This window comes from Schistocerca gregaria, chromosome 3 (assembly GCF_023897955.1).
Source record: "Schistocerca gregaria isolate iqSchGreg1 chromosome 3, iqSchGreg1.2, whole genome shotgun sequence".
In the NCBI taxonomy this organism is placed as follows: Eukaryota; Metazoa; Arthropoda; class Insecta; order Orthoptera; family Acrididae; genus Schistocerca; species Schistocerca gregaria.
This window is the reverse complement of record NC_064922.1, coordinates 861,761,096-861,776,188: the sequence shown is the minus strand read 5'-3', so window position 1 is coordinate 861,776,188 and position 15,093 is coordinate 861,761,096. Positions and strand designations below refer to the sequence as shown.

The 15,093-nt window shown below is 44.5% G+C and overlaps 1 protein-coding gene across 2 annotated transcripts in view; it reads left to right on the top strand.

The window, feature by feature from the left end:
• The window catches only part of LOC126354875 (rho guanine nucleotide exchange factor 26-like), a 444,136-nt gene that overhangs the window by 250,924 nt on the left and 178,119 nt on the right, over nt 1-15,093 (top strand). For both annotated transcript variants that reach the window (XM_050004883.1, XM_050004882.1), the window contains exon 4: nt 970-1,335. In XM_050004883.1, coding sequence (XP_049860840.1) covers nt 978-1,335 — 358 coding nt within the window. In that variant the 5' untranslated portion in view covers nt 970-977. The remainder of the gene's footprint in view (nt 1-969; nt 1,336-15,093) is intronic.

Below are 15,093 nucleotides of genomic sequence, written 5' to 3'. Positions count from 1 at the left end.
GAGAGGCAGGGGACTCACCTGCTTATTGCAAATCTGGAGACCTGTTAACTGACACTTTAAAACAGGTCGCACATATTACGGTTCTCACTCGTCATCCATTTTTGTAGTTTGTTTTGCTTTTATCTGAAACATTTGACAAGGAATAGTAAATAATTTTTTACAGTAACGGGTTTGAGGTTGAAATATAAATAACTTGTTAAATGAAACAAGTTTACTGCTACCTGTCACTGTCTATTTATCTGCACGACACGTATCAAAGGTTTATACCTCCATTGTTTACGAAATATGACACTATACATGTGATGTGTTACGAAAATAAAGGAACCTGTTACTACTGGAGACGGTGCCACAAGTTCCTCCAAAAACATCGTAACGCTATACAGACGCATCTCATAGTAACAAATGTAAATCGACCTTGATGGGGATTTAACAAACCTTTGAAACTCGTCGTGGAGATAAATAAAAAATGACTGGTAACAGTAAAATTGTTGTTTCATTTGATGTCAAAAGCAGTCACGGTAAAATCTAATCTAAAATGTTTGCATTTAAAAATAACATGCTGTTGTCTGCCTAGCGGTTCTAGGCGCTACAGTCTGGAACCGCGCGACCGCTACGGTCGCAGGTTCGAATCCTGCCTCGAGCATGGGTGTGTGTGATGTCCTTGGGTTAGTTAGGTTTAAGTAGTTCTAAGTTGTAGGGGACTGATGACTTCAGAAATTAAGCCCCATAGTGCTCAGAGCCATTTGAACCATTTGTTGTTGTCTTGCGAAGAACGTAAAAATACGATAGGACAGGGGAGAGATTTGTTAGTGCCATCACAGATTTTGACTGGCGGTGACTACCTAGGAATGGTTTCTACTGACTGTTGACCGCCGGTCGCAACAAAATAGTTCGCAGCTAGCAGTAGAAAAACGGTGTTGCATTCGAGTAGAGGTGCGAAAGTGAGAGTGGTTTGTCTGTCTGTTGCAGGACGCGGCATGAAGTCTGGCTCTACTGCGGTGGAGGCGGCTGTGCCGGTGGCCGCCCCCCGCTTCTGCCCCCGGAGGCGGGAGCGCGAGCGCGCCATCGCCCCCGGTGTGGCGGCGCTGTCCGCCAAGTTCAACGCGCTGTCCGCGGGGGTGGGGGCGGGGGCGGGGGCGGCGGCGGTGGGGCCGCCGCCGCCGCCGGGGGTGCCTTCCGCCTCGGCCGCTGCCTCCGCTGCAACTGCCGCCCCCGCTGCGGCCGCCCCCGGGCCGCCCCCCAGCAGCTCCGTCAAGGCGGCCGTCCGCATCTTCGAGCAGCAGCAACAGCAGCCGCAGAAGCAGAAGCAGAAGGAGAAGCAGAAGCTGGTGGCAGGTGCGTAGTGTGTCGCTTCTAGCCGGTTAGTTGCATACCTTACGCAGTCACTACTAAGTTAAGACTGTTCCACAAGACTCCAATTAAGCCTTACTCGAAGAAGTGTCTTGCAGTGGCGTCTTATCCATCAACAATTACACTCTACCACTCTAGCACCGAGCGAGGTGGCGCAGTGGTTAGCACACTGGACTCGCATTCGGGAGGACGACGGTTCAATCCCGCGTCCGGCCATCCTGATTTAGGTTTTCCGTGATTTCCTTAAATCTCTCCAGGCAAATGCCGGGATGGTTCCTCTGAAAGGTCACGGCCGACATCCTTCCCCAATCCGATGAGACCGATGACGACGCTGTCTGGTCTCCTTCCCCAAACCAACCAACCATCCTCGGTATTTAGGCCGCTCTCCGGCGCACAACTCGTCAGTCGGCAGGACTCAGCAGGACTCAGCAGGACTCAGCAGGACCAGCCATACCTCTGAGGATGTCCAACGTTAGGAATAGAAGAATTCCATGGACCACAGCCATATAACCCGGAAGAATTATCAACAACAGTACCATCCGGTCGTGAAAGCCTTCATTGTAAAACGATGCCTCACGTCACCGTGTTCCAGTGGCTGGCACAAACTTCATTTTCACGACAAAACTTTTACAAAGGCTCTTCCGAACAGGAAAAGAAGCGGAACTTTGACTCGTTACAATAGTTAAAATAATCTTGGCTTTCGCCTTTTGTGCCCTGACCGTTAGAGGCGGCGCTGCTGTCGCCACACTTCTCATGTGGCGTAGGGTACGTGCCACATAACATTCACCACCACCAACAGTACACCGTATAAGATCCAAATCTGTTTCCAAATTTCTTCATAAAAATATGTATTTAATCGGCGGCTAGACATTTTGAGGGGTGAAAACGTGCAAAAACCATAAACTGAGATAAGCAGAACAAAGTGGTATGTCCCAGGGTTACATAGGAAAAACAGCTTTGCTCTGCAACCGGCCGTAGGTTTTCTTTTTCTGCCAGTCGTCGTTTTTTGTACTTTAGCTAATGATTTGTTAATGTGGTAAGTGCCGAATTGTACCGTGGTTTGGAGTCCCCCTTTAAAATGTAGATCCCGCTGTAACAGTTCAGACGTCTGAGGAAGACAAGGGCTTGATAGGACCGTGCCTAGATTAGATTAGTAATTCTTCCATAGATCATGAATGCGACACTTCGTAATGATGTGGATCGCGTCAAGTTAATAAAAACTGTCTATACAAGATATTACATTTCACAAAATATTACATGATACTTAATTTTTTTGTGCGGTTGGGGAAATTACCCGCTTACTATATCCAAAAATTCTTGTAATGAGTAGGAGTTGCCATTAAGAAATTCTTTTAATTTCTTTTTAAATGCTATATGGCTATCTGTCAGACTTTTGATGCTATTCGGTAAGTGACCAAAGACTTTTGCGGCAGCATAATTTACCCCCTTCTGAGCCAAAGTTAGATTTAACCTTGAGTAGTGAAGATCATCCTTTCTCTTAGTGTTGTAGCCATGTACACTGCTAATACTTTTGAATTCATTCGGATTGTAAATAACAAATTTCATAAGTGAACATATATATTGTGAGGCTACAGTGAAGATTCCTAGCTCTTTAAATAAGTGTCTGCACGATGATCTTGGATGGGCTCCAGCAGTTATTCTGATTACGTGCTTTTGTGCAATGAACACTCTTTTACTCAATGATGAGTTACCCCAGAATATGCCATACGAAAGCAGAGAATGAAAACAGGCGTTGTAAACTAATTTACTGATATGTATATCGCCAAAATTTGCAGTGACCCTAACAGCATAAGTAGCTGAACTCAAACGTTTCAGCAGATCTGCAGTGTGTGTTTTCCAGTTCAACCCCTCATCAATGCATACACCTAGTAAAGCGGTGTGGTGTCCAAACCGATCTTCCTTCCAGACAAGAGCAGCGTGCCAAGGTGATGTGCAAGTACAGCCAGTGAATTAGAGTAATGTACAGTGCCGGTTTTGTTTACTTTAATGTTAGAATGAAACGTGTTTCGTTTCAGCATTGTTCAGGGCCTTATGGGAATCTTGTAGCTGGAAGCTGATAGAACAATAAAAGAAGTTCGAGTACTCGTCACTGTTTTCCCAACGTGACTTCCATAGAATGCGTTACAGCGTATCCAGTTAAAACGCCACTCACGGATGATTGCTCGATCGTGGTGTTCACTTTAGCGTCAGTAAGGAAAACGTACACTACTGGCCATTAAAATTGCTACACCACGAAGATGACGTGCTACAGACGCTAAATTTAACCGACAGGAAGAAGATGCTGTGATACGCATTCACACAAGGTTGGTGTTGGTGGCGACACCTACGACGTGCTAACATGAACAAAGTTTCCAATCGATTTCTCATGCACAAACAGCAGTTGACCGGCGTTGCCTGGTGAAACATTGCTGTGATGCCCCGTGTAAGGAGTAGAAATGCGTACCATCACGTTTCCGACTTTGATAAAGGTCGTATTGTAGCCTATCGCGATTGCAGTTCATCGTATCGCGACATTGCTGCTCGCGTTGTTCGAGATCCAATAACTATTAGCAGAATTTGGAATCGGTGGGTTCAGGAGGGTAATACGAAACGTCGTGCTGGATCCCAACGGCCTCGTATCACCACCAGTCGAGATGACAGGCATCTTATCCGCATGGCTGTAACGGATCGGTGCAGCCACGCCTCGATCCCTGAGTCAACAGATGGGGACGTTTGCAAGACAACAACCATCTGGACGAACAATTCGACGTTGATTATAGCAGCATGGACTATCAGCTCGGAGAGCACGGCTGCGATTAACCTTGACGCTGCATCACAGACAGGAGCGCCTGCGATGGTGCACTTAACGACGAACCTGGGTGCACGAATGGCAAAACGTCATTTTTTCGGATGAATCCAGGTTCTGTTTACAGCATCATGATGGTCGCATCCGTGCGTGTTTAACGACATCGCGGTGAACGCACATTGGAAGCGTGCATTCATCATCGCCATACTGGCGTATCACCCGGCGTGATGGTATGGGGTGCCATATGTTACACGTCTCTGCCACCTGTTGTTCGCATTGACGGAACGTTGAACAGTGGACGTTACATTTCAGATGTTTTACGGACCTGTGGCTCTACCCTTCATTCGATGCCTGCGAAACCCTACATTTCAGCAGGATAATGCACGACCGCATGTTGCAGGTCCTGTACGGGCCTTTCTGGATGCAGGAAGTGTTAGACTGCTGCCCTGGCCAGCATATTCTCCAGATCTCTCACCAATTGAAAACGTCTGGTCAATTGTGGCCGAGCAGCTGGCTCGTCACAATACGCCAGTCACTACTCTTGATGAACTGTGGTATCGTGTTAAAGCTGCATGGGCAGCCATCCAAGCTCTGTTTGACTCTATGCCCAGGCGTATCAGGGACGTTATTACGGCCATAGGTGGTTGTTTTGGTTACTGATTTCTCAGGATCTATGCATCAAAACTGCATGAAAATGTAATCAGAGGTCACTTCTAGTATAATATATTTGTCCAATGAATACCCGTTTATCATCTGCATTGCACCTTGGTGTAGCAATTTTAATGGCCAGTAGTGTATTTCGCCTTGTCTGAACTAGACGTTACATGGCGGAAGGTCAGTGTGAGTGTGTGGTGTCCGTGCAGATGGCAGCACTGCGGCCGAGACAGAAGTCGGCCGCTTTGGCTGCACGGGTATCGCGGAAGTGGGAGGACGCGCAGTCTTGTTCTGCATCGGGCACCCAGAAGTGGTCTGCCGCCTCAATGACGCCCGCACAGGCAAAACCTGCGCTGTTGCAGGCACGCTGTAAGTACGCGGCACAGCTGTGGCGGCGACGTATCACAATGTCTATTTTCACACTCTGACTTGCACATTACCAACGACCGATATCGATTATATTGTGCCCGCCTTAAGATTTTTTTTTTTCAAATGTCATGCGTTAGCGATGTGCTGAAACTTTCGCTCGCTGTCGTAGTATGTTGTGGTCGTCTCTCTCTCTCTCTTTCTCTCTCTCTGCACAGAAGTGACCAGTTCTCTGCAGCATGGGAAAGGTGAGTGGCTACAATCACGGTACCTTCACCGTAGCAGTTGTGGCGTGTATACCGCGGTGCTTTACACAGGCTGTAAAACGAAACCCATATTTTGAGAGGTGCTAATAAGGACCAAAACAATACAAAAATGTCCACCTAAACATGGGTTATAAAATGCATAACTTAAGAGCCATGAGCATTTCATCTTTGCTACTGTGACTCTGCTATTATGAACGATCTACAGAATGCACTTACCAGCATAATGGAAGTCTGTTATTCCACATGGGAAATGGCAGATTGCCTGTAGAGATTTCTCACGAGTGTTGTTTCGCAGTAACAGAATGTGCTTTCATTTGTTTACTGCATTCTGTGGGACGTTGCCGGCCGGAGTGGCCAAGCGGTCCTAGGCGCTACAATCCGGAACCGCGCGACCGCTACGGTCGCAGGTTCGAATCCTGCTTCGGGCATGGATGTGTGTGATGTCCTTAGGTTAGTTAGGTTTAAGTAGTTCTAAGTACTAGGGCACTGATGACCTCAGAAGTTAAGTCCTATAGTGATCAGAGCCATTTGTGGGACGTTCGTAACAGCAAAGAATTCCCAATACAAGAGAGAGGCTTAAGAGTTGTACTTTACTACCTACATTTACAGTGTCTTTTTTGTTGTTTTGACCCGTTCTACCGTATCTCAAAATATGGAATATATTTTTCTTAACACCTTGTATGCTGAGACTAGTCCCACGAGACGGGAATGAGTTGTTCTTTCGTTTGGTGCTAGTTACAGCGTAAAGCCTAGTTTACTCGACGACACTAGGTTGCAGGCAACTGCGCTACCAGCCACTACGCATGCGCGCAACTCGTCGGTGAAACAAAACACTTTCGGCGTGTCCCAACTTTGGCGACACTAGTTGCATGAGTTTTGAGGTTGTGTGTGCTCGTAGAGTGTACACAAATTGAAATATGAAATGGGGAACGGAGAGTCGTGTTCAGTTTTTGGATATCTATGTTTTGCAGAGGTGTTTGTGGGATTTCAGTGATGCTGATTATAAAAATAAGCTACATATTGCTGTTCCCGAGACCTCCACGTGCGATCAGAACATAGTGTGACACTATCTGAGCTGCAGGGCAAAATTTACTGATTTAGGAGCACATATACACCTGAATTAAGAAAAGTTAAAGCAAATTTAATTCTAGTTGCGGAAATGCTCTCTCGTCTACAAGACTAAAATCCCATAATTCGAGTTGACCGACTCTTTTTTTTAAAGGAATGTTGTTGACATGAGGGAAGGCTACACAAATCAAGAAGCTGCATTCTTTATTTAATATTGATCTATTTAAAACGTCGCTGCAGTGCTCCCCATTCACATATGTTATAATTTTGAAATATTGCCACTGTACAGAACTATCTTCAAGAGAGTAGTCCGCAAACCATGTTCTTCTTAAAGCGGCCTGCTTTGAATAATTACTGCTGTTGATTTTAATAATTATTACTGTTAAGGTTAATAAGTATTGGTGTTAATGAAAAAGCGTCATCACCAACTAAAACCGCATCTTATAGCATGCCGAGTGTTCTCGATTGTAATGCACGTTCGCATAATTAACTCTATTTAGATGAAACGTGAACAGTTCTGGTGAAATTCTAAGATAATTAAAAGGACTTCTTGGATCTCCCATTATAAATTATTTCAACAAGGAGGCAGAGCAACCGAGCTGACGTCTTTTCTTCATCCAGTCACGAATCGAAACATGTTTCTTATTTTTTTTCTTATGCAGCGATTCCACGCAACAAGCCTTAACTCCATCATAGCTCGTGCGACGTGCAGCTGCCAAAACTTTATTTCCGACACGACTCAGGAACCCACGAAACGACGAAACTGAAGTGTATACTAGTTTCGCCGTGTCTACAGTCAAATATGAAACAATTTGCGTGCAGCTCATTCCACGGAACGCGTGGCGCACCCATATGTTTTCGTGTAAACTAGGCTTAAATAAACGAGATGGATTCCATCGTACGAGTTGCTCTTATCTGAATTTTCTGGCTCTTTGTGGTTTCCGCAACAGCACTGCGAATCAGTGCGAAGTGTGTCACAGAGCGTGCTTTTTATTGCACAATACGTTAGCGTTTATTCCTGTTACATTCACGGATAGCGCATCGGCAGTAGCGACTGTTTGTACGTCTTTGTGCGAGGCGCTGTTTGCCTGTTTTTAATGCGCTGTCTCTACGTCTTGGGCAGATTGGGGGCCGAACAATATTCGTAGATTTCACTCTAGTTCCCAGAGTTCTCGGAGCAGGTTCTCACGAGGTATACGACGTGCTTCTTCGATTGTCTGGCAGCTGAGACTGTTGAACACCTCTGCCACACGCTCTAGCCAGTAAAGTCTGTAATGAGTGACACCGCCGTCCTTCGTACACACCCTAAGTCCGCTGTTAGGCCGACGTGTGGGTCCGGTACATGTCTATACAGTCTCCCCTCAGTTGACGGGCTGACGTGGTTTCTATCGATGAATCGCGGGCTGGCATTTCCTTCAGTCCGCATCTCGGCGCACCGCTACTGTCAAATATTTGTACTGCGCGACTGCGCCTGGCTCTGGTTGTGTGGCTCATCCGTGCTGCAGTCACGGGACGCTGCGCTCTGACGTTTCGCGCACAGCACTGTTTCGGATTCCTCCGCATTTAGAGCCAGCTGTAGTCTTCGCAGTAGTGTTGGTTCCGTCGAGACCTCATTGGATAGTTCCGTAATTTTTACTGAACAGAATTTCCTCGTCGATGACCATGTTTGCAAAGAAAAAGTTGGTATTAAAATTCTGCCTCTTCCATTTATTTTGGCTACAGATGTCGCAGAAGCATCAATATTAAACGATTTATAATCTTAAAAGAAAAATAATTAGCGACTTGAATGATAAATTCTAATACGGGTTTATCCCCGTCTGTACATCCTTCGGCTTGTGCTACGGCGGATTTAAATAGTCCCTGGTAAATCGTAGCTATTACACACTTGTGATTCGATTTCATTTTTGCTTGAAATAACTACTGCCTTACAAAAGGTGGAATTTTCAGCAGTCCTGTTTCACACAGATAGAATCTTTTATAAATTAGTTTACAATAAAATATGGTGTAGACTTCGACGCTAACTACAGTACGGAATGTCGTACTATCTTAGTGATTCGTCTGAGGACTCTGTACCAGGCAGTACGAGGGCTGGAACTTTGATATTAGCAACTATTTCTTTACAGCTTGTACAAAATAGGTACGTGTTTCAAAGTTTTACTCACCATCAAAGTAGTCACCAGCATTGTGTATAATCCCTTGCCAGCGATGTGGAAGTCGTAGGATACTCTTAGCAGTGCCAGTTGTGTTGACAGTTCGAGCGGCGCGGTCTATTGTAGCAGTTCTGAAGCGAATGCCGTGAAGTGTTTCCTTCAGTTTAGAAATCCAGTTGCACTCACGAGGGTTTAAGTCAGGGGAGTGCAGTAGGTGGTATGGCACTTAGCAGTCCCACCAGTCAAACAAATCAGTAACAGCTTGCACTGTGCGTGCTTGAGCACTGTCCTGCAAAATGATGGTCAGGTCTTGCAGAAAGTGTCATCACTTCTGTCTTTAAGCTGGTAGTAGGTTGTGTTCCAAAAATGAACAGCATAGAGACAGAAGTGATGACACTTTCTACAGGACCTGACCATCATTTTCTGTTTAATTTCTGTCAGCAAATATAGAATATTTGAAAAGCGTTAATGGCTGTGAGCACTATGTGACTTAACATCTGAGGTCATCAGTCCCCTAGAACTTAGAACTTCTTAAACCTGAGTAAGGACATCACACACATCCATGCCTGAGGCAGGATTCGAACCTGCGACCGTAGCTGTCACGCGGTTCCAGACTGAAGCACCTAGAACCGCTCGGCCACACCGGCCGGCTAAAAAACGTTAAGTTCTAACGAAATGGCGTCGCGTTGAAACGAATGTCATTTTCTTCGCCTACAAAATAGAGACGAAAGCGTGCACCGAAAATAACTTCAGCAGATATCGCAAAATGACTACGTACGCTGATATAGAATTAAATTTAGATTGCCGGCATCAAATTCCGATCAAAACCATATCTACCGTTCTAAAGTTGTTTCCAGACAATATTAAAAGTACAGTTTCGACAAAATGGCCTTTTAAGTTCTGGGTTACATTCTTTTCTAGGAGAGTTAAACCTACCTCTAGATAGTAATGAATCCCTGGACCACACAGCAGTGCTTGTAGCCCCCCCCCCCCCCTCCTCCATCTCCTGATGGTTCCACGGGCCTGTCTGACAACTTCTTCGTCCGCTGATCTGCTCCTCTCGCTCGGTACGCTTTTAGGCAGCTTTTGTGCAGAAGTTGTAACAGGCGGTCCGATCTCAACTTCGAGCACATTCATAATTTCCATTATGTCTCTTAGGCAATCGCTGAAAATACTTGTCGACAATTCTTTTTCCCTTGTGAATGATTTTCAGAAACATGTACATCTACGTGGATACTCTCCAAATCACATTTTAGTGCCTGGCAAAGGGTTAATCGAACCACATTCGCAATTCTCTGTTATTCCAATCTCGTATAACGCGCGGAAAGAATGAACACCTGTATCTTTCCGTACGAGCTCTGATTTCCCTTATTTTATCTTTGTGATCGTTCCTCCCTATGTAACTCTGTGTCAACAAAATATTTTCGCATTCGGAGGACAAAGTTGGTGATTGGAATTTCGTGAGAAGATCCCGTCGCAACGAAAAACGCCTTTCTTTTAATGATGTCCATCCGAAATCCTGTATCATTTCTGTGACACACACTCTCCCACATTTCGCGACAATACAAAACCTGCTGCCTTTCTTTGAACTTTTTCGATGTACTCAGTCAGTCCTATCTGATAAGGATCCCACACCGCGCAACAGTATTCTAAAAGAGGACGGACAAGCGTAGTGTAGGCAGTCTCCTTAGTAAGTTTGTTAAATTTTCTAAGTGTCCTGCCAATGAAACGCAGTCTTTGGTTAGCCTTCCCCACAACATTTTCTATGTGTTCCTTCCAATTTAAATTGTTCGTAATTGTAATACCTAGGTATTCAGTTGAATTTACGGTTTTTAGATTGGTCTGATTTATCGTGTAACCGAAGTTTAACGCGTTCCTTTTAGCACTCATGTGGATGATGTCAAAGTTTGCGTTATTTCAGGTAAACTGCCACTTTTCGCACCATTCCGATATTTCTTCTAAATCGTTTTGCAGTTTCTTTTGATCTTCTGATGACTTTATTAGTCGATAAACGACAGCGTCATCTGCAAACAACCGAAGACGGCTGCTCAGACTGTCTCCCCAAATCTTTTATACATATAAGGAACAGCAAAGGGCCTATAACGCAACGTTGGGGAACGCCAGAAATCACTTCTGTTTTACTCGATGATTTCCGTCAATTACTACGAACTGTGACCCCTCTGACAGGAAATCACAGATCCAGTCACATAGATGAGGCGATATTCCATAAGCACGCAATTTCACTACGAGCACCTTGTGTGGTACAGTGTCAAAAGCCTTCCCGAAATCCAGAAATACGGAATCAATCTGAAATCCCTTGTCAATAGCACTCAGCACTTCATGTGAATAAAGAGCTAGTTGTGTTTCACAAGAACGATGTTTTCTAAAGCCATGTTGACTGGGTGTCAATAGACCGTTTTCTTCGAGATAATTCATTACGTTCGAACACAATATATGTTCTAAAATCCTGCTGCATATCGACGTTCACGATATGGGCCTGTAATTTTGTGGATTACTCCAACTACCTTTCTTGAATATTGGTGTGACCTGTGCAACTTTCCAGTCTTTGGGTACGGATCTTGCGTCGAGCGAACGGTTGTATATGAGTGTTAAGTATGGAGCTAATGTATCAGCATACTCCGAAAGGAACCTAATTGGTATACAGTCTGGGCCAGAAGACTTGCTTCTACAAAGTGATTTAAGTTGCTTCAATACTCAGAGGATATTTACTTCTACGTTACTCACGTTGGCAGCTGTTCTCGATTCGAATTCTGGAATATTTACTTCGTCTTCTTTTGTGAAGGCAATTCGGAAGGCTGTGTTTTGTACTTCTGCTTTGGCAGCACTGTCTTCGATAGTACCTCCATTGCTATCGCGCAGAGAAGGCATTGATTGTTTCTTGCCGCTAACATACTCCACATACGACCAGAATCGCTTTGGGTTTTCTGCCAGGTTTCGAGACAAAGTTTCGTTGTGGAAACTGTTACAAGCATCTCGCATTGAAGTCCGCGCTTTTTTCATAGATCACCTTCTAATTCGAAAACGCAGTTTCTAGCGAACTTGCGATGAACACTGCAACAGACATCCCTGGCAATAATTTAAGTAAAAAACACTTTAAAAGTATTTTCGAAGAGAACTACCCTCTTAACGGGGCGGCATCGTTTAATGTAAAATGTAACTTTGGGAGTAACGAAACGGAATGTGACAAGGCTGTTCCATCTAATGGGTAACGGCGATAGGTAGCTTCGTGATGGTTTTAGGGGATGACGCTGGTGTTTATAGGTTGTTTATAGCGCCAGAAAATTGCAACGAATGCTGGAAGACATGCGGAGAGTTGACGCGTGTTGCGGAGACCAGCAATGTATCCTCAACTTAAATAAATCTGAAGCGTTTGGCACGACCAAAAACGCTAAAAGGCACATTGCTGTTCCATTACACGACTGGTTACAAACTACTGGAAAAAGCAACAACGGCAAAATGTCCAGCAGTGACCTAAAGTGAACCAACTGCATAAAATTAGTAACTCGAGAAGGAAATGGACTGGAAAAGTGGCAAGGATATGTAATTCATCCATAAAAGAAGCGACTTCAGAAAAAAACACACTCGTTTATCCGATTATTGAGTAATGTTTGTAAGTTTAGGGCCCTTCCCAGGGAGGACTAAGAGAGGAGATGGCGAAGAAGCAAAGGCGTGAAGCCCGCTTCCGTCACGAGGTGGTACAGAGCGCTGCGAAGCAACTTACTAAAATCCAGTGGCAAGTGCTACAAGAGAGGCGTTGCACATCGAGGACAAAATTCCCAGAGCGTACGTTCTAAGAGGAGACGGGCAGCATATCACTTCCTGACGCATGTGAAAAGGTGACGACCGGAGTATCAAAGAAATTAGAGCTCGTAAGCGAATAATACGAATATTATGTAAGACAGACAACCGTATATCTTTCAGAAGCTTTTTTCATCGAGCTTTGAATTCGTTAGCTAACTTCCATGTATATTTACTCCTTAATAATTTCTGTTGCTGATAACGATTTCAGCTTCACTGTGATAAAAAGAATCAAAACACAACATACAAAAACAATTTACTTTTAAGCTTCGTCTTCTTGTTCGCGGTACAGAGTAATTACGCTGTAACAGAGGTATTCAACAAGTTTCCCTCGAACGTTAAGCGAGTAATTGCCACTCGTCCCCAGTTCAAAAGAAAATTGAGAACGTCCCTTATCAAACATCATATTCCTACAAATTATCTCTCTACATTCGAGGACTGCTACGGTCGCAGGTTCGAATCCTGCTTTGGGCATGGATGTGTGTGATGTCCTTAGGTTAGTTAGGTTTAAGTAGTTCTAAGTTCTAGGGGACTAATGACCACAGCAGTTGAGTCCCATAGTGCTCAGAGCCATTTGAACCATTTTCTACATTCGAGCATTCAGAAGTTTCCTTACGTAAGTAGTAGATAGAAGCGTTTATTGTAAAACTTGACTGGCAATAGCGCGTTGTGAAGAAGAAGAAGAAGAAGAAGAAGAAGAAGCCTCATTTGTTACATTACATTACATTTATCGTTTTCCACGGATCCCTTGGAGAGGAGTCTCTGGGATGTAGTTTTTTTTCCCAGCTACATGGCTACTGTGCAATTCTAATGCAGACGGAGTTATGAGCTGTAACACTTGTGAAGATATTGATCGATGGAGGAGAAGGAGTTGGCCAACAGGAAGTTCTTTAATTCACTCTGAAACCAATCTTCATCACTTAAAAGACCTTTGTTATGTTATGGTAAGTTATTGAATATAAGAGTACCCATGTATTTGACACCTTTTGGTACTGTTAAGGTTTTATAGTCATTATACAGATAGTTTTTGGTTCTGGTATTATAATCAAGTTTTGCACTATTTTGTGTAAAAAGAGACATGTTGGTATTGACAAATGACATCAGTGAGTATATGTTCTGAGTAGTAGTAGTTAGAATACCAAGTTTCTGAAAGAGGCCTCTGCATGGTGATCTAGGACTGACAACAGATGTAATTCTAATGACTCGTTTCTAAATTTTGAAAATGTTCTCTTTGTGGGAGGCGTTTCCCCAAAAGATGATTCGATAACTCCTTGGTAAATGGAAGTCGGCCGAATAAACTAACTTCTTCATTTTTAAATCGTCCATTTCTGCTATCATGCGTACTGCAAATGTAGCTGAGCTAAGGCGTTTCATTAAGTCTAGAGTGTGAGTTTTCCAATTTAGGTTTTGGTCAATTTGAAGCCGTAAAAATTTTACACTGTATACAGCTTTAATTTCATTGTCTGAGTACATTATACTTATAGGGTCAGATATTCTTAGTGAGGTACTGAACTGTATGTACTGGGACCACCCATTGATACTTACAAATATTTCATTGGCTGTTTCCTCAGATATACTTAGGTAACTCTTCGAAAAGTACCAATCTAATGGAGTAAATATTATGCTACCAATTCAAGATAATCAGCAGCTATTTAATGTAACACAAAAAACAGCTACTTTTTTTTAAGTAGCGACCTTCCATCTAGTTACATGCTATGCGTGTACAGTAGCTGCAATAGGAAGGATACGTGGCCACGTCTGTAGTTCACTTCGTACTGTACAGGTTGCACAGTCCAGCGCACAGGGCTACCGCAGCAACGGTTCGCACCCTGCATGGCCTCGAGAAGAGCCGGACAGAGCAACAGAGCATCACAGCTGTAGGTGACATAACGCCCGCTCAATCTCCGCGCCGCAATTCGTCAATCGTAGTGGCTTGCGAATGGAGGCGTGTCAATCTCTTGGCAAAATTTCCATTGGCTGACAGATCTCGAGAACTTGTCCAGGGCAACAGTCTATAACGCCGTCTGTATCGGGGCGCAGTAGGTCAGGACAGCGCGCGCAATGTGAGGTCTTGCGTTATATTGTTGAAAGATGACGTCACGGAGACCGTGAGGACGAGGTTCAGGCGCCAGAATTAAGGCGTAAAAACGTCACAGGTGTTGTCCGGATTACCAGCTAAGCGAATCAGAGGTGGTCTGGCGAGCCCAGACTTGACTGCAGAGTGAATTCACTCCGGAAACAATTCTATTTTCTGTGGCTTAGCCATTTTCCGGAAACATCCTATATTCCAGAACTTTTAGTCCATCGACGTGTGCAGGAGGACTTGCGTGTATTTTATGTAAAACATTCTCGATTTTCTTCCCTCGTCAATTCGGGATAAAATCTCGAGCTTTTGACGATAGCCTCCATCGTCATTGTTAGGAGCAACTGACTGTCTTCACTGTTGCCGTGGTGGCCTTATACAGCCCGTGGACAGCTTCTGATTGGTCGGCTTGTGGTTGGTCTGCCATCGCAGATGGTGTCAATGCCTGTGTTGGTGGCGCCACCGCTTCCATGGCAACGTAAACAGTGCAAGGAATGTATCTGCTGCCTCTCTGCATCGGGTGCTCGTTTC